At 37.4% G+C, this 27,437-nt stretch overlaps 1 protein-coding gene across 6 annotated transcripts in view; it reads left to right on the top strand.

The window, feature by feature from the left end:
* Window positions 1-27,437, top strand: part of LOC138706724 (solute carrier family 35 member F3) — a 106,645-nt gene that overhangs the window by 43,377 nt on the left and 35,831 nt on the right. For all 6 annotated transcript variants that reach the window (XR_011334064.1, XM_069836344.1, XM_069836346.1 and 3 more), the window contains 6 exons: window positions 2,410-2,510; window positions 2,591-2,731; window positions 12,862-13,209; window positions 16,457-16,585; window positions 20,610-20,799; window positions 23,834-24,053. Coding sequence is in view for 5 of the 6 variants with exons in the window: in XM_069836344.1 (XP_069692445.1) it covers window positions 2,410-2,510; window positions 2,591-2,731; window positions 12,862-13,209; window positions 16,457-16,585; window positions 20,610-20,799; window positions 23,834-24,053 (1,129 nt within the window). In the remaining variant the exon portion in view is untranslated. The remainder of the gene's footprint in view (window positions 1-2,409; window positions 2,511-2,590; window positions 2,732-12,861; window positions 13,210-16,456; window positions 16,586-20,609; window positions 20,800-23,833; window positions 24,054-27,437) is intronic.

Below are 27,437 nucleotides of genomic sequence, written 5' to 3' on the forward strand. Positions count from 1 at the left end.
TTCATATCTTTTCGCAGGCAGCCATATAAGGAGTTTCCTTGCCCCTTAAAAATCCATCGTTGACAACCAGACTTAAATTAGTGAACTTGTGACCCACTGCCTAATATGTTAAATACAAGCCATAGAGGAAATTATCAAAGTGTAAGTAGGCCTATTATTCACTAAATTTACGAAAATATTTTATGGTACGGATTATTCGATTTTTTCGATTAACCGTTCAGTTCATCCCCTTCGTTACCACGGATAATGAAGGTTCTACTGTACTACTAATACCCAATTGGTCCTACATTTACTAATCAAATGCACCATTACAATCGGCATTACTACCAATACTCCATTAAACCCTGCATATACTGTCAGTGTCCTCAATACAGTCTGCGTATGCTACCAACTTTCTTTCACGCTGTCCTGCATTTATGACTGAGGGGGCTGAACAAGTCATATTTAATATCATCGCACAGGACTGAGTTTTTATCCCATGACAGAGCCCAGTCATTCTTAAAGAGGTTGGAATTAGATGTCTGGCATATTGTAAGGAATTTGTAGCGTAAAAAGTTCTCTGGCAGATTTACTCTACGTATTTTCTACCATCATCATTGTCGCAACATTAGTATTATTAGTATTAGTATTTATTTATTTAACCTGGTAGAGATAAGGCCCTCAGGCTTTCTCTGCCCCTCTACCAGGAGATTCCAACTATAATATGAACAATAAAATTATAATTAGTATTAAATTTACAATTACAATTACAAATAAAATTACAATTAGTATTAAATTTCCAATTACAACTACAATAAAAATCAAAGTACGAAAAGATTACCAGACTAATTAAAGCTAGCTAATTTATCATAGAAAAACAAAGAATATTTTATATTTACTGAATTACAAATTAAACCTAGAATAACAAAATTGTATAGTGATGAAATTACTAAATATTGAAATATTTTGTGATAGATTAAGGAAACTATTTACAAGAAATCAATTACTGATCAAGTGCCTAGTAAGTTTGCGTTTGAATTCAATTTTATTTCGACAGTCCCTGATGCTAGCAGGTAGCGAATTCCAGTCTTGGCAGGGCTATTGTGAAAGAGGATGAGTATGAGGAGGTGCGATGGGATGGTATTGTTAGTATTGTTTCATGGCGAGAGCGTGTGTTCAGATTATGGTGGGAAGAAAGGTAAGTGAAGTGAGACGACAGGTACGAAGGAATAGAAGAGTTCAAGATTTCGAAGAGAAAGAGAAGTGAATGTAAATTTCTTTTGTGCGAGATCGTGCGTATTTGCTTGTTTTCCGCACAGAACCAATACGCGGTAAGTGTGAAATACCACATTCAGTATTCCCAACGTAACACACATAACAATTTCCCTCTTCTTACCGCTTAAGCGCGACATTCATTTCACTGCTTTAGGCTTTTAACATATTATTTTTAGAGACGTTTAACATAGTAATAATTATAAATTGGAAATTTACCACTGCAATTTCACCTAAATTGCAATGTTAATTATTGTTTTTAAATATTTGCAAAAATTAAGTAAAGTCTACTACTCCACGAAATTTATTGCATTCCTGATACAAGTAACATTAAGGAAGCCGTGAAAAAATCAACGAGATTCCAGATGCGGATGTTATTACTGCAATATGTTATATAAATAATATTGTTAAAATATTAAAATGAAAAATAAATCATTACATAACCTTACCGTTTGTTTTAAGTTCGCATTTATAGACTGGGGGTGGGGGAGGGGGAAAGACAGACGTATATCACGGCCTGCTGGAGTATAGTAAACACAGAAAACATTTTACAGCAACAATGTTGAAGAAAGATATTTTGGTGTTCCGAAGTTGGCGTCATTAAACAGAAACCAACATGGAGATTTCATTGCAACTAATTAGAATTTCGTCTTTCAGGTATGTAATATACGATCTTCGCACAAAATAATGTACGATACACGAGCAGTATGTTTGTTTTCATGTTCTCGGAAATTAAAAAAGCTCAACTACGTTTCGCTTTTTCAATCTTTTCCTCGACCATGAAAACGTCAACATACCGCTCTTGTAACGTATATTACTATTCTTATCTAGTTTGAGCTAACCTATTGCTTCCAGGGATGGGGTAATATGATCATATTTACGAACATTGCTTACAAAACGTACACACAAATTATGAGCACGTTGAAGTTTCGTTTTGTTGTCGCTGGAGAGGTCAGTCAGTAAAATGTCAGCATAGTCAAAATAGGGAAATACAACATCGTCTCATCAATCTGAATGGCTTGTGTAATTCCAACCAGACGTGAAACAGAGAACTAGACAACAAACAGCTGCAATCTGGAGTTTGTGCATATGAATGCAGTGAGCATGGCACTGTGTGCAGCGTTGCCACTTGTACTGAACGCTGGCGTGTTGTTGCAGTGACTGGCAGTCAGCAGGAGGCCGAACAGCCGTCTGGCAGTGGTGCACTGCACAAGCTCAGGAGCTGCAAGAACTCGTGCTGCTCGCGCTCCGCCAGGAAGGTGCGTTCATCCTCAGCCATGTGGTGAGTTGCGAGGGTGTGCGGTGTCTGGGGGGCTGACCGTGGCTGGTTCCATTGCAGATCTACTTTGGAGTTTGCGTGACTATCTGTGTGACTGCCTCGTGGGTTGGAGCCACCCACTGCATCAAGTATCTCTACCTCCGGCGACCTCTTCCCAGCTTCGGCTACTCCAACTCCACCGGCACCATGCACCACCATGTCGTGAGTACTCAATTCTTACTCCAGGAACCAAGAACTTTACACAAGTACGAAGCTCCACCTCTCTTTCTGTTTGTCTGCATGCTATTCATCCATGGGTACATTGTGGTCTCTTCTGTATTCCATATTGAATCTTTCATACACTACTTTTAATACTTGAATATAAATAATTTATTAAATGGCGATCTTACTCGTGTTAATTATGTAAGCATGTGCGGCTTACAGCTGTTTCGGTGCTATTCGACACCATCCTCAGAGCCTACTAGATCTCGGCGCTATCTCAACTTCGCTGCCTGTTGTGTGGGTGCGTTTGTGTGATGAAGAGTTGTGTCAAAGAGTGTGTGTGTTCTGAAATTGATCTGTGAGTTGAGAATTTGACTGGGGTGTGTTTTAGTGTGTCTGTATATTTCATATTCTAGTGTGTTGAGTTTTTGGTTTTTGGGTTGTATGTGTAGGATTTCCATGTCTGTATTTATGTTATTGTATGTGTGGTTAGCATTAGTTATGTGTTCGACATATGAAAGAACACAATGAAGTGAACACAATCAAATACATAGCACAAGAAAATGGTTACAACCCAAACATAATAGACAACATCATAAGGAAGATAAAACAAAAACTCAACAAATACAAAAACACAACACAAACACAAGAAATACATCACACTAACATACGAAAACAAAAACACACACAAGATCGCATCCTCATTCAGAAAACAGAAATACAACACAGCATACAGAACAGAAAACACACTACAAAGACATCTCAACACACAAACAACACAAACAAATAAATATAATCACACAGGCTTATACAAACTCATATGCAATAGTTGCGACAGTTTCTACAATTGGACAGACAGGCAGATCATTCCAAACTTGATACAAAGAAGACATTAAAGCAATAACCAGAGGACACAATACATCTACATATGCCGAACACATAACTAATGCTAACCACACATACAATAACATAAATACAGACATGGAAATCCTACACATACAACCCAGAAACCAAAAACTCAACACACTAGATCAATATGAAATATACAGACACACTAAAACACACCCCAGTCAAATTCTCAAAACACAGATCAATTTCAGAACACACACACTCTTTGACACAACTCTTCATCACACGAACGCACCCACACAACAGGCAGCGAAGTTGAGATAGCGCCGAGATCTAGTAGGCTCTGAGACGGTGTCGAATAGCACCGAAACAGCTGTAAGCCGCACATGCTTACATAATTAACACGAGTAAGATCGCCATTTAATCAATTATTTATCTCTTGTATTGTGTCTGCCCTCATACTTTCTACTTTGTTTCATATTTTCCTTGCCCAAAATCTCTGCAATCTCACAAGAAGTTGCTATGCAGAAACATATCCTGTCTCAGAAAAACGACAGAACATTTCAATTTAGCCAGTTAATTAGGAAAAAAGTGTACATAATGCACTGTAAAACATTGTCAAACTTCAAAGAGAGTTTGCAAGAATGAAATGTTTTTAATACATAAAAGCTTAAGGGGGGGGGGGGGGATGGAAAGCGTAGGTCTACTTTATTTCTTCAATTGTTTATTAATAAATTCAATAATATAAAAAAGCCACAGAGTTGTGTAAGTTTAAAATTCTTGCATATATGAATACTAAGGCATTCGATAAGTAATTGCAACAATCATCATCATCATAAACAACACGGTTTAGGCCATAAGGCCTGTTCCGTCTCCATACGTGTTCTAAATTGCAGTTATTTTGTCAGACTCCAAAGCAGCTATTCTATCAATCGTCTCTAAACACACACCTTCATCTCAAACAGCAGAAATAACTAAAATGCTCTCTCAATTAATATCACTCAATAAAAGAATTGTATACCAATGGATACCATCCCATTGTGGAATCCTGGGAAACGAGAATGCGGATGCTTTAGCAAAGAAGGGCAGCACTGCTACTTACAGACCTGTTACTAAATCTACGTATTACTCTGTGAAAAGATTTATTAAATCTACATACTCAGACTTCAACAAACAAAATTTGATAACACAATCTCAAGGGAAAAAATGGCACTCTCTACATCAAAATCCACAGTTAATTCCCGATTTACTACGAAAATCGTCTGTAGCTGCATTTAGATTGGCAACAGGCCATGATTGTTTGGCCAAACACCTGCATAGAATTGGAATATATCAGTCCCCTAACTGCCCATTGTGCAACTTAAACCAAGAAATGGATTCGGAACACCTCAAAATCTGTGCTTCAGTGGCTGACCATGATAATATCTTTGAAAAATATTGGAATGCAAGAGATCAAATGACTTTATTGTCAAACGCCTGGCATTAGAAGACAACACAACAAAAACAACGTGTTCTAAATGTTAAAATTAAAATTGGTCACTCCATCTCTTCCTAGGTCGACCGATGTCTCTTCTACCTCTTGGTTGATATTGATATATTATTTGTGGAATACGGTTTTGTTCCATTCTGGTAATATGGTCATGCCATCTATTTATATATTCATGTGTTGTTGTTGTTGTTATTGTTACACTTGTCATATTTAGTTCTTCACGTATTTCTGTATTTCTTTTATGGTGGAGTAGACTGTAACCTGCCAATGGTCTGTGCAGTCTCATTTCCGCTGCTTCCATTCTTTTCTTTTGTTTCTCAGTCAAAATCCAGATCTCAGATCCATAGATTAATGACGGTATGGCAAGTACTTTATTTATCACCACGGCATGGCACGTCCTCAGGTTGCAGATAGAGGAGACGGCCTCCAGATATGGAGGGTAGCTGCGAATATATTGAATAAGCAGTCGTGGACAGCCAATAAGGGGCGGTCCTCCAGCTTGGGGGTTGGGCGAAGGGCTAACAACCCATTACCGTAAAAAAAACAGCTTGTTACGAATCCCTACAATAAGCCTCGGAATAGGACTGATTCTCTGGCACGACGTGAAGCAAGTAAAGTGATCGGTTTGGAAGTAAATCCCGAAAAGACAAAGTATATGATTATGTCTCGTGACCAGAATATTGTATGAAATGGAAATATAAAAATTGGAGATTTATCCTTCGAAGGGGTGGAAAAATTCAAATATCTTGGAGCAACAGTAACAAATATAAATGACACTCGGGAGGAAATTAAACGCAGAATAAATATTGGAAATGCGTGTTATTATTCGGTTGAGAAGCTTTTATCATCCAGTCTGCTGTCAAAAAATCTGAAAGTTAGAATTTATAAAACAGTTATATTACCAGTTGTTCTGTATGGTTGTGAAACTTGGACTCTCACTCTGAGAGAGGAACATGGGTTAAGGGTGTTTGAGAATAAGGTGCTTAGGAAAATATTTGGGGCTAAGAGGGATGAAGTTACAGGAGAATAGAGAAAGTTACACAACGCAGAACTGCACGCATTGTATTCTTCACCTGACATAATTAGGAACATTAAATCCATACATTTGAGATGGGCAGGGCATGTAGCACGTATGGGCGACTCCAGAAATGCATATAGAGTGTTAGTTGGGAGGCCGGAGGGAAAAAGACCTTTACCGAAGCGAGACGTAGATGGGAAGATAATATTAAAATGGATTTGAGGGAGGTGGGATATGATGATAGAGACTGGATTAATCTTGCACAGGATAGGGACCGATGGCGGGCTTATGTGAGGGTGGCAATGAACCTTCGGGTTCCTTAAAAGCCATTTGTAAGTAAGTAATAGCAAGTACTTTATAAATTTTTAAAACTGTTTCCTTTCTGACCTTGTTGCAAAGTGTTCTTTTGATGGTTCCTGTTAGCTGTTGGAATTTAGTGAGTTTAATGGCAACAATGCTGTAGTAAATCAAAGATCCTAGCCATTGAAATCTTGTACTATGTAATAGAGCAGTGATTGTTTAATAAATTTGCAATATTAAAAATTTCGAAGTAGCCATATTCTGTAAATACAGAGGCTTTTTCTGATTTGTAGTAAACAATACAGCTCTAAAGATACGAAGAAAGGTGCTTCATAAAAATCCAAGTTGCAAGAGAAAAACATGCAACTCAGTGCTTTAGGGCATTACAAGAAGCCTGTGGAGAGAAGTCCTACCATACTGAACTATTGCAAGTTGGGTGGAAGCGAGGCATTTGCTTTCAATCAAGAGTTGACATCCGAAGGGCTTTAGATTGATCAGTGAGAGATATCCAGAAATGCTGGTGCAGATGGAGTTCGCCTTTTTCCAAGAATTTGGCAACGTACTGTTGACATGGCAGGAGACTATGCTCGAAGTATGTAATGTCAAAAGTAACCTAAATAAATTTAATGTGAAACAGTAACTATGTTGCCGTTACTTTTCGAATGCCCCAGTATGTATACTGTATGTTCCCTATAAGCAGGGGCGATTTCTCAGGGCATGCTATGCTTGCTGCGCAAGCCCAATATTTGCGTAGAATGTGTATTTCTCAAAATGGGATTACGTACATTAAAATTTATTTTGATTTTTGGAATACTGTATAGGCGTAATACCATCCGCAGGTTGCACACCGCAAGTATCGCAACGCTTGCTCGTTTTTCGGAGCTACAGGAAAGACGTAGAAATAGCGAGAATATGATGCGCGCGCAAGTGCCTTCCTCCTTGGTCCGTCCTAGGCGCACATGCTTCTGTTATGTGTTGTTTGAAGCTCTGGTCTGAGAGCTACACCAACGACTATTTAACGTTAGACAGAGCAGTATTGACAGCAGGAATGTGCTGTGATTTGCGAGTGCAATGTAATTGTATGAGCGGAATGCATGTGTTAGCTGCTGCATGTATTATTAATTCTTAAACACTAATTTGAAGTATTGCAATGAGTTCGGAATTGTGTGTCATTGAAACCTTATTATTAAATCCATTTTCCCGAAGGACTATTCAAGAGAAGACAGACATTATAGAGAATATGTGCGCTCGTTCAGTACATCTCAATACAACAATGTGCATTGGTTGGCAGGGTCGAAAAAACTAAATAAACTGTTTTGTTGGCCATGTTTGTTATATTATATCGAACGTCTAAATCTGATAAGGGAATATGATCCAAGACTCATAATGATTTCATAATTATAAAATAAATTATTTATGTGGGTCTGATTATTTTTATTAATTATGAATTATTATATCCTCTAATCTTCCTCTATGAATAAAAGAGCAAGCCTAACTTTCGTGACTAGCATTCGCCCCTGCCTATAAGGAACAGCAAGATGTATATAGTTCCAAAATGTTGGAAATTTTAAGTTCGGGTTCCACAACTCGGTGGAATACCCAAAAATCTATTTCCTAAGGTGCCGTGTAGCAGATTGCGAAAAGTGATGAACTGGGCAGTTTACATAGAAAGATTGATTTAATGAGTGAGTAGGTCATACGATAAACACGAATCAAATTAGATTGATTGATTGATTGATCAGGAACACTTGCATTGCTGAGTTTTCCAGGACAGAAAATACTAAATCTGATGTGTTAGTTAATATGATGATGATGATGATGATGATGATGATGATGATGATGATTATGATGATGAAAAAATATATAAACACATCAGAAAGGAACGAGTAGAACACTACATACAGTATAGTCCCGATTATCCGGACTATATGGGCCGAGGGCAATCCAGATAATACAAAGGGTTAGAGCACTATGTGGTTTTTGATCCTATAATCTTAAAGGGACGAAAGTTGGACCCAGTAATGTAGAAAGACGTTACTCGCCTGTACATAATAAACGAGTCTTTATTCATAATACAGTACAGTAGCTTATCCAAGGAAGTGTTGTGGAAAGAATGTTACGTTTACTCCTACAAATATGATTGCAAATTATGCTTTTAATCATTTTGGGTTTATAGTTAGACCTGTAAATAGTGGATATCATTGAATAAATCCTGCTATAATAGCAAAAACTGCTTGTACTTGATTTTTAAAAAAATTGTTATTGTTCAGTACTGTATATATGTACACTATTTATTTATGGACGCTATGGACAGTACTCTATAACAGAGTCGCCAGTATGAAAGGATAATTCTGAGCCTTTGGCGTGAGACGAACTCGATAGCTCAGTGGTAGAGCGCCTGACCAGAGAACAGGAAGTCGCAGATTCGATTCCCGCTCATGGTTGTGAAATTTTTCTTTCATACCATGGCATGATTGTGACTATAATAGTGTTTAATTCATTATTTTATTTATTTAACCTTGTAGAGATAAGGCCATCAGGCCTTCTCTTCCCCTCTACCGGGGGATTACAACTACAATATTAAGAATACAATTACAATTATAATTACAATTAATATTAAATTTACAAAAACAATAAAAATCAAAGTACTAAAAGATTAACTGATTAATAAAAGCTAGACAGTTTATTGTAAAAGTTAAGAAGAGAGAAACATTTTTTTTATCAATTAAGTAAAAATTAAACGTACTCTACGCAGTAAGAAAATGCTTAATAAGTTTGCTACTAAATTCCGACAGTCTCTGATGTCACTGGGTAGGGTATTCCACAAGTGCGAGAGCGAGATTGTGTATGATGATGAATACGATGATGTCTTATGTGTTGGTATGGCTAGTACTTATGCGGCTATTTTGCGTGCGTGTGAAGAGGTTATGATATGATGACTGGTAACTGAAACGGGAGGCAAGGTAGGTAGGTGTAGAAGTGTGAAGGACTTGGAAAAGGAGAACAAGAGAATGAAAATTTCTATGTTCGTTAAGCCGTAGCCAGTTTAGAGTTTGGAAGGATGGGGTAATGTGGTCAGCGCGATGGACATCGCAGACGAAGTGAACACAAGAATTATGAACACGTTGTAATTTTTGCGACTGGTTGACATTGAGGTCAAATGGATTTGAGGGAGGTGGGATATGATGATAGAGAATGGATTAATCTATCTCAGGATAGGGACCAATGGTGGGCTTATGTGAGGGCGGCAATGAGCCTCCGGGTTCCTTAAAAGCCAGTAAGTAAGTAAGGTTGACATTGAGGTCAGTCAGTAGAAAATCACAATAATCGAAGTGGGGCATTACTAGTGTTTCCACTAGTATTTTCTTGAGTGATACCATAATTAAAAAAAAAAAAAGCTATTCGGGTGACATGGAAGGCCGGATAATCGGGACTCAACTATACTACCTGCCAAAGCGAATTTTAGACGCGGAAAGTATGTGCAACAACAATGTTGTGACGTCATTGTATCGTAACATAAACAGACACTTGGTCGACTGCAGCGCCTTGACCTACAAGGCCAAGTTGAAAGTTTGCCTTGCTGGGTAATAAAAGATGGATGAAACATGTAGAGAAGGCCAAAAGAGGGAGGTAGATAGCTAGAAAAAGAGGATAATGGTCTGATGTTTGAAACGAGGCCGAAGTTTTGAAGTGCTATAGAACATTAGAGTCATCATCATCCTCTTATTGTGTCCCCCTTTTGCAAGGTCGATTCCAAATATGCCTCCATTTGTCTCTGTCTTCCCAAGTCTTTTTCATGTTTATTTCATCCCACTTGTATCCCCGTTCTTGTAAGTTCTTCTGAATTTGATCTATCCATCTTTCGCGTGGTCTTCCCATTGGTCGTCTTTCTTTCACTTTTAAATTTAATATTCTTTTTGGCAGCCTTTCCATTCTGTTAAGGCAGGCATGTCAATTGATGCCCACAGGAGCAAGCGCGCACTTTAGAGCCCAGGAGAGCCTGAGCGCTTTACAGAGGAAAGGAAAGAGACAGACGAAAGAAGTGGTATATGCCTCTTGGTCGAGCTATATTCAGGGATGGCCAGCACTGATTCAATAGATAAAGGAAGAGAACTTATTAAAACTGTATCCATGTTAATTTTTAGATTTGCCTGAGAAGTATAAGTGCATTATAAGAATGTAAGTTTTAATTTTAATGCTCAGTTTTCACAAGTTTGATTTTTTATTCAAAAGAAATATTTTCTCAACTTTTCGTATAGAAAAGTGAAATTTTCAGATATAGGCCTATTTATTTAGTAGCCTTACAGAATGTTTTCGTAAATCTAATATACCGTATATATGTATTACTGAAGATAGTGTATTGAAAATTTTGAAAATATTCGCATGGAAATTGTTTGTAAGGAAATGAATTAACAAAGCAACTACTGTTACATCATAAGCAAAAGATACATGCCCATGTGTTGTAAAAATGTCAGCTCTATAGCTTCAACAGATTTCGAGAAAATAATTTAATATTCTGATGATAGGAAGTTGCTCACAAATATCAACTTAAAAGCATAATGCGATAAGAGTTTTGTTATGTAATATTAGTTACACTTAAAACAGATACAGTACCGTAAACTGGGGTAAAGAGGATCACATGTGGTAAAGTGGATCATATGTGTATTGTTAGATAAGTCAGTGCCACATGGATCACACATGCAAAGAAAACTATTTTTAGTGGCATTTATAGAAGAAAGGTTTTCTTTGCATGTGTGATCCATGTAGCGCTGACTTATCTAAGCAATACACATATGATCCACTTTACCACATGTGGTCCTCTTTACCCCAGTTTACGGTACCTAGATAACTTTGCTTTGTACTGTAATATTGTTTTGATTAGTTTATTGATTACTTTTGTAAGGCTAAAGATACCATCAATATAAATTCCAACTTATCATGTCATACTCAATCTCTTTCTTTGGAATATCACTTTCTTTATGAATGATGTGTTTCATCCACTTAATACAGTATAATATTATACTACTATGGAATTTAAGTGAATATTCCTTCATAACTCTCTATTATGTTATTAAGATTTAAAACACAAGTGCAATATGAAGAAATCAGTCTTAGTACTTTTGTTTTACAGACAATATAGATAATATTAAACAGAAAGAAGCCATATAAAAATAACGACATAAAATTTCACGTTCTGTTTGAAGTTTGTGCACCACCGTTTTCTTAATCCAACAGGCTGTTATTCATATACACAACCCTTCCTCTTTCCATACTTAGCGCTTGCTGCCCGCGCACGACATCAAGGTCAGAAAAATGTGCTTGCTTTGACATCACTGGCCTAAAGGGACAAAAGTTGGACCCAGTAATGTAGAAAGACATTACTCACATGTACATAATAAACGAATTTTTATTCATAATACAGTACAGTACCAGTATGTAATTGATTTAAAACTACTTCGTTATTGTTCAGTACTGTATATACGTACACTACCATAATTAAAAAAAAAAAAAAAGCGATTCGGATGACATGGAAGGCCGGATAATCAGGACTCAACTATACTACCTGCCAAAGCGAACTTTCGATGCGGAAAGTATGTGCAACAATAATACTGTAACCTCATTGTATCGTAACATAAACAGACACCTGGTCGACTGCAGCACCTTGACCTACAAGGCCAAGTTGAAAGTTCTCCTTGCCGGGTAATAAAAGATGGATGAAAGATATAGAAGAAGGCCAAAAGAGGGAGGTAGATAGCTAGAAAAAGAGGATAATGGGCTGATGTTTGAAACGAGGCCAAAGTTTTGAAGTACTATAGAACATTAGTCATCATCATCCTCTTATTGTATCCTTCCAAATATGCCTCCATTCGTCTCTGTCTTCCCAAGTCTTCTTCATGTTTATTTCATCCCACTTGTATCCCCGTTCTTGTAAGTTCTTCTGAATTTGATCTATTCATCTTTCGCATGGTCTTCCCATTGGTCGTCTTTCTTTTACTTTTAAATTTAATATTCTTTTTGGCAGCCTTTCCTTTCTGCCCAAACCATTGTAATCTCTTATTTTCTAATTGTGTTGTTAATTTCTCACCCTTCAGAGTTTCTCTGATTATGAACATTAGAGTATGTAGTAATAGTAGTATAGTAGTGGTATTAGCATTGTACATCAGTTATTGTAAACCATAAAGTTCTCTGCTGTGCTCTGTATAATAAATATTGTGTCAATTCAAACTTGTTAATGAGATGCCAGTTAATGTCCAGATGCAGACAGAGAAGATTTCCAGCAACTGCTTTGAAATGGGTAAGTACTGTTGACAATATAATAATAAAATGCAACTTCGCTTGCTTTCTACCGCGAGCTGCAGAGCGAGCTATGATGGTTGTCAGTATACATAGTGCTTGCAAACTTGCATAAACTGGAAACTGCATAAAAATCCGAATTCTAATGGTTAATAATGTTGCGTTATGTGACTGTGACAGATGCTGCCGTACAACGCGCCATTCTTCACGACGTGGTTCTGCACCAACTGGACGGTGCTGTTCTTCCCACTGTACTTCTTGTGCCGCCTCGTCTCCTTGAAGTGCAAGTCGCCAGGCAGCATCCTGCGGGAGAGCGTGCGCAACCTGCGGGACAAGGGCTTCACAGTGGCTCGCTTCCTGATCCGCTGCAGCCTCTTCTGCCTGCTGTGGGTGGCCACCAACTACATGTACATCCACTCACTGCGCATCCTGCTCGCCACTGACGTCATGGCGCTCTTCGCCACCAACGTGTCGTGCGTGTACCTCTTGTCCTGGGTCATCCTCCACGAGCAGTTCGTCGGCGTGCGGGTGAGTCACAGCACTGCTGGGACCTGTTGTAGGGGGCCGCGAACACAATAAGAAGAAGAAGAATAGTGTTATTATTATTATTACTTACTTACTTACTTACTTACTTACTTACTTACTTACTTACTGGCTTTTAAGGAACCTGGAGGTTCATTGCCACCCTCACATAAGCCCACCATGGTCCCTGTCCTGAGCAAGATTAATCCAGTCTCTATCATCATATTCCACCTCCCTCAAATCCATTTTAATATTATCCTCCCATTTACGTCTCGGCCTCCCCAAAGGTCTTTTCCCCTCCGACCTCCCAACTAACACTCTATATGCATTTCTTGATTCGCACATACGTGCTACATGCCCTGCCCATCTCAAACGTCTGGATTTAATGTTCCTAATTATGTCAGGTGAAGAATACAATACCTGCAGTTCTGTGTTGTGTAACTGTCTCCATTCTCCGATAACTTCATCCCTCTTAGCCCCAAATATTTTCCTAAGCACCTTATTCTCAAACACCCTTAATCTCTGTTCCTCTCTCAAAGTGAGAGTCCAAGTTTCACAACCATAAAGAATAACCGGTAAGATAACTGTTTTATAAATTCTAACTTTCAGATTTTTTGACAGCAGACTGGATGATAAAATCTTCTCAACCGAATAATAACAGGCATTTTCCATATTTATTCTGTGTTTAATTTCCTCCCGAGTATCATTTATATTTGTTACTGTTGCTCCCAGGTATTTGAATTTTTCCACCTCTTCAAAAGATAAATTTCCAATTTTTATATTTCCATTTCGTACAATATTCTGGTCATGAGACATAATCATATACTTAGTCTTTTCGGGATTTACTTCCAAACCTATCTCTTTTCTTGCTTCAAGTAAAATTCCCGTGTTTTCCCTAATCGTTTGTGGATTTTCTCCTAACATATTCACGTCATTCGCATAGACAAGCAGCTGATGTAACCCGTTCAATTCCAAACCCTCTCTGTTGTCCTGGACTTTCCTAATGGCATACTTTAGAGCATAGCTAAAAAGTAAAGGTGATAGTGCATCTCCTTGCTTTAGCCCACAGTGTATTGGAAACACATCTGACAGAAATTGACCTATACGGACTCTGCTGTACGTTTCACTTATTATTATCATTATTTTATTTTTTTTTTTAAGCTGTTTTACGAAAATTTAAACATATAACTATTTTTCATTAAATAAAGACATAATTTAATTGAAGAGTGTCACTGTCACCCCAAAACTCCTTAAGTCCATTATAATGAAAAGACTTGTCTAGTTTTTGTATCCACTGATCTACGAACTGAGCGAATTTGTTACATGCACATTAACACAACATATTAGACAAGGATTGGCGTTGTTTAGGAAGAAAACATGATTAAAATATAATGATAGAGGACTCAAAAATAATCATATATAACTTATGTATAAATCATAAAAAAATGACCAAATGGACCGAGAAAGTTTTGGGATCACACACTTCAAATTTTTTTCTTTCTAAATTGATACGGAATTTCATATTACTCTGTTCAACATTGTATGAGCTTAGGTGGAGATGTTTCTTCTGCAGTGTTGAGAATCCTCTTCATTCACCCTCCTTCAAATTACACCCTGCGATAGACCCATCTCCCACTGTACACCACTGACAACGTCTATTATAATTATCTATTCTTCAGTTCTTGGAGTTGCAGTGAAGTATGGTAAAGGGTAGATGTAAAGAAAGAGGTAGAAAGGAGGAAAACGTCGCACTGAATCATAAGCAAAATGTATGGTAAGACTTTCCTGTGTTTAATTTCAATGTACCTCGTTTACATGTTTCGACCTATTTATGGGTCATCTTCAGAACTGGTCGTTGTTGGTCTTGGAGCCACTTGTTCTGTTTCCTGTGAGGGTGTGTTCCTATGGTATAGTGTAGAGTCAAAGAGTGTATGTGTTTTGAAGTTGAGTTGTGTGTTGAGAATTTCGTTGGGGTGTGTTTTTGTGTGTCTGTATATTTCATATTGTTCTAGTGTGTTTAGTTCTGGCTTTTTGAAATTCAAAACAACAAATCCATAAATTTTCTAGACATCACAATAACAAAAGTAGACAACAAACAGATTCAATGTATACAGAAAACCAACAACAACAACAACACACATACACAACACATCCAACCACCCCACTCAACACAAACAAGCTGCATTCCGAACAATGGTACACAGACTACTCAACATACCAATGAACCAACAGGATTACAACGAAGAGCTAAACACAATCAAATACATAGCACAAGAAAACGGATACAATCCTAACATAATAGACAACATAATACGTAAGACAAAACATATTCACAAAAAACATAATAATACAACACAAACACAAGAACACAAAAAATACATCACACTAACATACGAAAACAAAAACACACACAAAATTGCAACCTCATTCAAGAAATTAAATTACAACATCGCATACAGAACAAATAACACTCTACTAAAACATCTCAACACACAAACAACACAAACAAACAAATACAACCACACAGGAGTATACAAACTCAAAGGTAACACCTGCAATCACTTCTACATAGGACAAACAGGCAGATCGTTTCAAACACGTTACAAAGAACACATAACAAAATTACAAAACACCTCCACATATGCAGAACACATCACAAATGCTAACCACACCCACAGAGACATCAACACAGACATGAAAATACTACACATCCAACCAAAAAGCCAGAAACTAAACACACTAGAACAATATGAAATATACAGATGCACAAAAACACACCCCAACGAAATTCTCAACACACAACTCAACTTCAAAACACACACACACTCTTTGACTCTACACTATACCACAGGAACACACCCTCACAGGAAACAGAACAAGTGGCGCCAAGACCAACAACGACCAGTTCTGAAGATGACCCATAAATAGGTCGAAACATATAAACGAGGTACGTTGAAATTTAACACAGGAAAGTCTTACCATACATATTCCGAAGTGACACAGTGTTAAAAGTTGTGTAATCAAGATGTATAAGCAAAAGTGACATAAGAGTAAATGAAGGTGCATTGGCTTGAGTCATCTCTCAGTGGTAAAGATTTGTCTTGTGTAGTGTAGTTTGGGATGAGTGACGTCAGCCTACATGCTAAGATTAGTGTCGTTTTAACCCATTGACTCGCAGTCTGGCATATATACCCACAAGAGCAACTGTTACGGGAGCAATATGCTTCATTGCCATAAACCTCTCTGTCGTCAGATCGTGGCGGTGATCCTGTGTGACACCGGCATTGCACTGCTTGCCTACATGGACGGCATCACAGGTAGCCCCACTCTGGGGGGCGTGGTACTGGCGGCCTGTGCAGCTGCCGGATCTGCTGTCTACAAGGTGAGTTCGTTCTTCCCACTGTGTTTTTTATTTCATTCATTGCCTTGCCTTCATCCCTATTTTATTAATTTATCCTCTATTCGATTCTGCCAAAAAAAGAAGGTATATTTCGTCTCTGTCACTCCCCACTAACTAATATACACAATACAATAGCACAAAATACATACAGCAGAACCTCTTTTATCCGTTGTAATGAAGGGGCTGGATGAATGGTTAATCGAAAAATCGTATAATCCATATAATAGAAGATTTTCATAAATTAAGTGCATAGGCCTAATACTTAGGCTATAGTTACGTAATTTTCTACGAGCTCTTATGTTTAACATGCTAGTTGGTTGATCAGAAGTTCACTAATTTAAGACCGGTTGCCAATGGTGAGTTTTGAGTGCCAAGGGAATCCTTGTGATGGTTGTCTGCAGAAAGATTGGAGTAGACATATCGTGTTATAGATTTATATTCTCGTATTTTAACTTTATCTTCTTTTTTTATTAAATAGCGCACAGTTGTAACGCCATTCTCGTATTCTGATTCGGCATGAGCTATAGTTTCTACTTTCCCAAACCCCTCAATTACTTGCACCTTTTTTTTTATACTAAACACAACACATTTTCTTTCAACAGTCGTGGAAGACATTTTGCATAGAATTTAAACAGTACGGCCACTCGAACAGTAGGACAGAGACCAAATGATGCACGGGTTTGCAATTGTGTGAAAGTTATTGGGGTCATCTCTTTGAAAGCAGATAGTAACTATTTTACAAGTTGGGAAAAATACCTCCTTCACAAGTAAGAAGTGACTGCTTCTGTTGCCAGAAGTGCGTGGAAGCATTCTTATGAAATACTGTCTAATGATAAAACCAGGGTGAGAAAGACAGTCGGATAATCCGCCAGTCGGTTAATTGGGTGACGGATAATCGAGGTTCTACTGTATCAGCAGCTTTCAGTAAGAGTATGGCTCGTTTATTGGTTTCCACTTGACAATTAAGTCAGTGACAAGGCAAGATTTTTTAGGGAAGATCTTGTAGGATATATCGCATAACTCATCATCATCATGGTCATCATCATCATCATCATCATCATCATCATCATCATCATCATCATCATCATAGGCACGACAGCCCTCTGTGAGCCTTGGCTTTCTGAAGAAATTTTCCCCATTCTTCCCTATTTAGTGCCGAGCTCCTTGGGTTCTTAATTCCAATTATCTTTACATTCTCTCTCACGCCTTCTTCCCATCTTTAACTTAGGTCTTCCAACTTTCCTGGTCCCTTCTGGCACTGCATTAAATATCCTCTTTATCATTCTGTCATTGGCACGAAGTACATGTCCTGCCCACTCCAGCCTTCTGATCTTCCATGTTGAATCTTTCGTACACTACTTTTAACACTTGAATATAAATAATTGATTAAATGGCGATCTTACTCGTGTTAATTATGTAAGCATGTGTGACTTACAGCTGTTTCGGTGTTACTTGTCACCATCCTCAGAGCCTACTAGATCTCGGAACTATCTCAACTTCGCTGCCTGTTGTGTGGTTGCGTTCGTGTGATGAAGAGTTGTGTCAAATAGTGTGTGTGTTCTAAAACACACCCCAATCAAATTCTCAACACACAGATCAATTTCAGAACACACACACTATTTGACACAACTCTTCATCACACGAATGCACCCACACAACAGGCAGTGAAGTTGAGATAGCGCTGAGATCTAGTAGACTCTGAGGATGGTGACAAGTAACACCAAAACAGCTGTAAGCCACACATGCTTACATAATTAACACGAGTAAGATCGCCATTTAATCAATTACTCCTGATCTTTATACATCTAACAATGTCTGATTCATTATATAAGTTATATAATTCATGATTATATCTTCTCCAGACCCCATTTTCTGCCACTGGCCCAAAAAATGCCTAGGATCCTTCCTTCAAATATGCCAAGTTGCCTCTCGTTAGATTTCGATAATGTATGTATGTATTTATTTACACTGCAAATGGATAATTACCTGGTGGCAGTGGTAACTAATTACACTCAGTAATGACTACTACTACTGCTACTGCTGCTGCTGCTGCTGCAGTATAATAATATTAACAAGGAGCATCCTAAATTAAATGAAGCAAGATCACTTAAAATGGCATTTAAAATAAATGTAATTTGTATCTTAACCCTAAGTTCGAATTTAAACCCACGAGTATGATATGTTTATATATGCACAAGTACTTTACAGCACTACACTCATTTCACTGTCAACTCACTCACTGCACTGGAACTACGACATGTTTCACTGACACTATCCTGATTTCACTAACACTTCAAAATTATTTTACATTAAACAGTCTGTTAATTACTCTCTGTTTCTTAATGGTTAGAAATTTATATTCGGGCTTGCATCTATAAAATCATCTCAGGAACATCCTCTGTCCTGGGTTTCCGCCATTATAAACTAGGATTTAGAATGCAACAAATCCCTCCTTTTACGAGAGATCTGGACAGTCATTGTCATGGTAAGGTTTTGAACGTTGGTTGTCCCGCAAAAACCTTAGTAGATTGTTTGAAAATGGCGCAAATCACGCCGAAACTTCTCATAAAGGTATAGTATTTCCTTAAGTTTCAACAGTTAACACAGTACCAGTACGATACATAATTAAAAGCTTTTAGTTTAACAAGTGTTACCGGTACTTACGTTTTATCATATTTAAAACCAAGATTTTATGAAAAGCTCACACTATTGCTTGAAGCTACCAGAATCGAGTGAATGAAGTTTTTTTTTTTTTTTTTATTTAGAACACAATTTCTGGTATAAAAATCTGTTAAATGAAATTCTGGTGACCAACTTAAAAAAAGTACTAAATGAAAATAAAATAAAATCTTTGAAGATATTAATTGTTCAGTAATTTAAATCCAGGACCATCTGAAGAGATTGTGAAAAAGCATCTGAAGCTGGTCGAAGTTTCAGAGTTGTGTAATTAACATTACTCTTTTGAGTGAAAGAGACATGCACAATAGATCCATAGGGCTGAAGTACTCTGGACAAATTCACTCTGTTTCTAGTAATATTTTATTTCTCTTTCTATAGAAAATGGAAGTACAGTAGAACCTCGTTATAGCGACCTCGTTTTGAGCGACATCTTGCCTATAATGTCAAATATTTTGTGGTCCCAACTAATTCCTCATAAGAATATGTTTTTCTATCTTGCTTAATACAACAAATGTATATGTGTCTAGCTCGCATATAACGTCGTTTTTAACCTCGGTTTGGAAAAAGATTTTCTAAGAACCAAAGTATTTTAAGAAATATTGTGTTCAAATATGCAACCTGACAAATTCTTTACTGTCCCCTTCTGTCATAGACCTCTGGAATGCAGACAGATTTCCCACCCCATTGTAACCCGCTCAAATTCATGCGATATTAACAGTTCCAGCGAGCAGTCAGTTTCGACAGGAAGTTTTCACTAAGTGTACGCAATTTAAGGCAATATGGCCACTAAAAATAGCGAGTGACGCTTTAGAAGCCATTAGAATTGTGAACAGGTTTTATGAAGCTAGGGGAGGGAGGAGTAAAATTGCAACTGAAGTAATGAACATAGAACCTAATTTAGAAAATGTGTATTGGGTAAGTAGAAGACAACAGAGTAAAATGACTGATTAATTCGCTCGTAAATAAATAAGTTTGGTGAGTACAGAACAAACTATTTTAATACAGAATACTGTAGCCTATTTACATATAATTATATGTGTATTTTATTAAGTTCATGGTAGACTTAAAAGTGAATACAAAAATCTAAAATAAGCCTAATTAAGTTTGTTATTTTTCATTTTCCACGTCACTAGACTGATAATATGAATCTCTGTTACTACAACACTCGTTTATAACAACATAATTTTTAAGGTCCCTTGGATGTCGTTATAACCAAGTTCTACTGTATACATTTGGGCACAATGTATTACAGTAGAGTAGGGCTCACATTCGTTCAAGTATTAATTGGACAGCTTTCCATCTGCCGGTGAATAATTGATACTTGCAGGTGCTATTCAAGAAAGTGATTGGGGAGGCGAGCTACGGCCAGGTGTCGCTGTTCTTCTCTCTCATTGGGCTGTTCAACGCCGCTCTGCTGTGGCCCCTGTGCCTGGTGCTGTACTTCACGCGTGTGGAGACCCTGCACTGGGAGCAGCTGCCGTGGCCCGTGCTGCTGGCTGCAAGTGGTCTGTCGCTAGGTAACTAGCTTCGACATCGCACAGATGACACCAAATGACCTGATAATGTACAAGAACTTGCTGACACTTTCAACAAGAGCCAGAGCCACCGGCGTGGCTCAGTCACTTAAGGCGCTTGCCTGCCAGTCTGAAGTTGCGCTCGGGTGTGGGTTCGATCCCCGCTTGGGCTGATTACCTGGTTGGGTTTTTTCCGAGATTTTCCCCAACGTAAGGTGAATGCCAGGTAATCTATGGCGAATCCTCGGCCTCATCTCTCCAAATACCATCTCGCTATCACCAATCTCATCAACACTAAATAACCTAGTAGTTGATATACTTACTTACCTACTTACTTACTTACTGGCTTTTAAGGAACCCGGAGGTTCATTACCGCCCTCACATAAGCCCACCATAGATCCCTATCCTGTGCAAGATTAATCCATTCTCTATCATCATATCCCACCTCCCTCAAATCCATTTTAATATTATCTTCCCATCTACGTCTCGGCCTCCCCAAAGGTCTGTTTCCCTCCGGTCTCTCAACTAACACTCTATATGCATTTCTGGATTCGCCCATACGTGCTACATGCCCTGCCCATCTCAAACGTCTGGATTTAATGTTCCTAATTATGTCAGGTGAAGATTACAATGCGTGCAGCTCTGCGTTGTGTAACTTTCTCCATTCTCCTGTAACTTCATTCCTTTTAACCTCAAATATTTTCCTAAGAACCTTATTCTCAAACACCCTTAACCTCTATTCCTCTCTCAAAGTGAGAGTCCAAGTTTCACAGCCATACAGAACAACCGGTAATATAATTGTTTTATAAATTCTAACTTTCAGATTTTTTGACAGCAGACTAGATGACAAAAGCTTCTCAACCGAATAATAACAGGCATTTCCCATATTTATTCTGCGTTTAATTTCCTCCCAAGTGTCATTTATATTTGTTACTGTTCCTCCAAGATATTTGAAGTTTTCCACCTCTTCGAAGGATAAATCTCCAACTTTTACAGTTCCATTTCGTACAATATTCTGATCACGAGACATAATCATATACTTAGTCTTTATATCAGTCCCCTAACTGCACATTGTGCAAGTCAAACCAAGAAATGGATTCGGAACACCTCAAAATCTGTGCTTCAGTGGCTGACAATGATAATATTTTTGAAAAATTTTGGAGTTCAAGAGGTCAAATGACTTTATTGTCAAACACCTGGCATTAGAAAACAACAACAACATACTTAGTCTTTTCGGGATTTACTTCCAACCCTATCCCTTTACTTGCTTCAGGTAGAATTTCCGCGTTTTCCCTAATCATTTGTGGATTGTTATCTGGAGAATGAAATATAAAATGGCAGCAACATTAGGCATGCATCTCTGATATTGATTGTGAATTACTACTTACTTACTTACGACTTTTAAGGAACCTGGAGGTTCAGTGCTGCCCTCACATAAGCTCGTTATCGGTCCCTATCCTAAGCAAGATTAATCCAGTCCCTAGCATCATATCCCACCTCCCTCAAATCCATTTTAATATTATCCTCCCAACTACGTCTCGGCCTCCTCGAAAGTCTTTTTCCCTCAGGTCTCTCAACTAACACTCTATATGCATTTCTGGATTCGCCCATACATGCTACATGCCCTGCCCATTTCAATCATCTGCCTGCCACCTAGCGCCAAAATAACCTTGATTGAGCAGGCAGTTTACGCAAGTATAGGATGCGATCCAGCAGGCAGTGAGTAAATTGAAAGGCATTATAAATCAAAACTATAAGATAGAAGATACATTTATGCTAGTTGAGATAGTGAATGTCTATAAGAATGTACCTACTAGAAAAGAAAAACTGATATCATAATGTCTCTCAAAAGGCAAGAGCATGTGATTCTATAGCTAGGTTATTTAATGCTCAGACCACTACCTACAGGAATCAGAACGTGACACTGATATTATAATATTATACTATTTAATTTTAATTATTAAAAAAAATTACCATTTCCTTAAAATAATAATATGAACTACTTTTACCTGTCTGTTATGTGTTCCAAATCATCACTGATTAATTCCAGCACGCTTAAAACAGTGTCCATTTTTAGTCTGAATCTTGATAGAAATTTTTCGTCATACTCATATCATAGATCAGGTCTATTATGCCATACTTCCAAGACCTCTTCAAGTGATATCTCTATCTAATGCTTTTGCTTCAGTAAAGTCTCATTTTAAAACCCTATGGATCAACAGTTGGCTCTCTTCTGACAAAGGAAAAATTTTAGTCTGTACAAAAGAAACCGAATGACCTGGAAATGTACAAAAACTTGCCCAGACATGTTCAAACATTTTTAACAAGAGCCAGAACAGGTCACATTGTCACTCAACTGTACCTACACCGATTTCACATTTCTGATAATCCTACTTGTCTGTGGTGTAATAATCATAATGAAGATCTGGAACACATTCTTCTATACTGTCCATCCATAAACCACAAAAGAAGTAAATTAAAATCATCAGTACCAGTAGCAGAAGACACAGCCCTGCAGTATATATTGACTGCACCCCAACTCTGGCTACTAGCAACAGGCATCTATAATGAACACCAATCAAAATACCCCTCATTTCAACAGGCATCTATAATGAACACCAATCAAAATACCCCTCATTTCTCGTGAAAAACAACTGAATAGACTACAGTGGACTATAGTGGACTTTATGTTGTCAGTAAACATCTGGATACATTAAGAAGATTGATTGATTACTTCCTTTTGTTTCCACGTTCTCAAAAATACATTATAAACAATAGTAATTCACAATCCATTTGGGGCTAAAAGAGATGAAGTTACAGGGGAATGGAGAAAGTTATACAACGAAGAACTGCACGCATTGTATTCTCCATCTGACATAATATTAGGAACATTAAAGGAGCTACACCTGAAAGCCAGATTTGTATACTAAACCATCATTATTTGAAGGCATGTATTATGACGTCAAGAACGGAATACAGCATCGAGGGTAGTCTGTGCTGAAGAGAGCTATGACTGGAGACATCTGTTCTCTTGCAGCCGCCAACCTGCTCGGCAACTTCAGCGTGGCTGTCACCTACGACTTGTTCATTACTCTGGGCCTAATCACAGCCGTCCCCGTCTCTGCAGCGCTGGACGTGGTGCTATACGGGGCCCACTTCGCAGGCATGAAGCTGGCTGGGATGATCCTCATTGCTGTTGGTTTCTTCCTTGTCATGTTCCCAGACAACTGGCCGGACTACATAACCCGTCTGCTGCGGTGAGTACGATCGTCAGTATGGCTCAGGCATCTGCAGATGATTCTTATTTCATGTATCAGTAGCATTTATGTTCAATGTACATCACAAATTTCATCACAAAATCCTAGTTTTTCTGTTAAAATAAACATTTATTAAATTTACAAAGTTTTTGAATAGAAACACAACCAATGTAATCAAGTCACATGAAATATGGATTACCTACAAATCATTGTGCTTGGGCATAACTCACTTTACATTTCAGTACTTCCAGAAATTCAGAGGTACTAAGTTTCAAAACAAGCGTTGTCACCAAAATCCTACTTATTATAGAGTTGCAATACAACTGTATAGTGAGATGCTGCAAACCACAGCACATAAGAAGTCCATTACAAGATGGAGCTTCTTGTCCTTTCTACCAAGCCAAACACATAATTTATTTTTTGTTATTTTCACAATTATAACAAATTCATGAAAGTACTGTGACTTAAAAAACTGAATGAACTTAATGTTAGTATATACAACGTTTATGAGCATATTATTCCAGTCGTTTTGAAGGGAGCAAAACTTGAGTGACAGTATCTAGCACACACACCACAGCAATCCTTTGGGTTTAGCGCACGATACCAGAGTATTTAGTACATTTCACATGGTTTATTACCATATTCTGCGATAAAGGGAGCAGAATCTTCCAAAGAAATGGCTTACTAATCACTTATCATAAGAAATTGACCTGGTATGGTTAAATTCATTGCAGAAGATTGACTTGATGGTTATTAAATTTGTTCGAAACAAGTGACTTGGTAATCATTATTTTCGCTGATAACATCTACTACCGGTACCTAGAAACAACTGACTTTATAATCGTTAAGTTCATTGATAACATCTACTACCAGTACCTGGAAACAACTGACTTTATAATCGTTAAGTTCATTGATAACATCTACTACCAGTACCTGGAAACAACTGACTTTATAATCGTTAAGTTCATAGATAACATCTACTAACAGTACCTGGAAACAACTGACTTTATAATCGTTAAGTTCATTGATAACATCTACTACCAGTACCTGGAAACAACTGACTTTATAATCGTTAAGTTCATAGATAACATCTACTACCAATACCTGGAAACAACTGACTTTATAATCGTTAAGTTCATTGATAACATCTACTACCAGTACCTGGAAACAACTGACTTTATAATCGTTAAGTTCATTGATAACATCTACTACCAGTACCTGGAAACAACTGACTTTATAATCGTTAAGTTCATTGATAACATCTACTACCAGTACCTGGAAACAACTGACTTTATAATCGTTAAGTTCATAGATAACATCTACTACCAGTACCTAGAAACAACTGACTTTATAATCGTTAAGTTCATTGATAACATCTACTACCAATACCTGGAAACAACTGACTTTATAATCGTTAATTTCATTGATAACATCTACTACCATTACCTGGAAACAACTGACTTTATAATCGTTAAGTTCATTGATAACATCTACTACCAGTACCTGGAAACAACTGACTTTATAATCGTTAAGTTCATAGATAACATCTACTACCAGTACGTGGAAACAACTGACTTTATAATCGTTAAGTTCATTGATAACATCTACTACCAATACCTGGAAACAACTGATTTTATAATCGTTAAGTTCATTGATAACATCTACTACCAGTACCTGGAAACAACTGACTTTTAATCGTTAAGTTCATTGATAACATCTACTACCAATACCTGGAAACAACTGATTTTATAATCGTTAAGTTCATTGATAACATCTACTACCGGCACCTGGAAACAACTGACTTTGTAATCGTTAAGTTCATTGATAACATCTACTACCAGTACCTGGAAACAACTGACTTTATAATCGTTAAGTTCATAGATAACATCTACTACCAGTACGTGGAAACAACTGACTTTATAATCGTTAAGTTCATTGATAACATCTACTACCAATACCTGGAAACAACTGATTTTATAATCGTTAAGTTCATTGATAATATCTACTACCGGCACCTGGAAACAACTGACTTTGTAATCGTTAAGTTCATTGATAACATCTACTACCAGTACCTGGAAACAACTGACTTTTAATCGTTAAGTTCATTGATAACATCTACTACCAATACCTGGAAACAACTGATTTTATAATCGTTAAGTTCATTGATAACATCTACTACCAGCACCTGGAAACAACTGACTTTGTAATCGTTAAGTTCATTGATAACATCTACTACCAGTACGTGGAAACAACTGACTTTTAATCGTTAAGTTCATTGATAGCATCTACTACCAATACCTGGAAACAACTGATTTTATAATCGTTAAGTTCATTGATAACATCTACTACCGGCACCTGGAAACAACTGACTTTGTAATCGTTAAGTTCATTGATAACATCTACTACCAGTACGTGGAAACAACTGACTTTATAATCGTTAAGTTCATAGATAACATCTACTACCAATACCTGGAAACAACTGACTTTATAGTCGTTAAGTTCATAGATAACATCTACTACCAATACCTGGAAACAACTGACTTTATAGTCGTTAAGTTCATTGATAACATCTACTACCGGTACCTGGAAACAACTGACTTTGTAATCGTTAATTTCATTGATAACATCTACTACCAGTACCTGGAAACAACTGACTTTATAATCGTTAAGTTCATTGATAACATCTACTACCAATACCTGGAAACAACTGAATTTATAGTCGTTAAGTTCATTGATAACATCTACTACCAATACCTGGAAACAACTGACTTTATAATCGTTAATTTCATTGATAACATCTACTACCAATACCTGGAAACAACTGACTTTATAATCGTTAAGTTCATTGATAACATCTACTACCAGTACCTGGAAACAACTGAATTTATAGTCGTTAAGTTCATTGATAACATCTACTACCAATACCTGGAAACAACTGACTTTATAGTCGTTAAGTTCATTGATAACATCTACTACCAGTACCTGGAAACAACTGAATTTATAGTCGTTAAGTTCATAGATAACATCTACTACCAATACCTGGAAACAACTGACTTTATAGTCGTTAAATTCATAGATAACATCTACTACCAATACCTGGAAACAACTGTCGTTAAGTTCATTGATAACATCTACTACCAATACCTGGAAACAACTGACTTTATAATCGTTAAGTTCATTGATAACATCTACTACCAGTACGTGGAAACAACTGACTTTATAATCGTTAACTTCATTGATAACATCTACTACCAGTACCTGGAAACAACTGACTTTATAATCGTTAAGTTCATAGATAACATCTACTACCAGTACGTGGAAACAACTGACTTTATAATCGTTAAGTTCATTGATAACATGTACTACCAATACCTGGAAACAACT

Source organism: Periplaneta americana, chromosome 9 (assembly GCF_040183065.1).
Source record: "Periplaneta americana isolate PAMFEO1 chromosome 9, P.americana_PAMFEO1_priV1, whole genome shotgun sequence".
Classification (NCBI taxonomy): Eukaryota; Metazoa; Arthropoda; class Insecta; order Blattodea; family Blattidae; genus Periplaneta; species Periplaneta americana.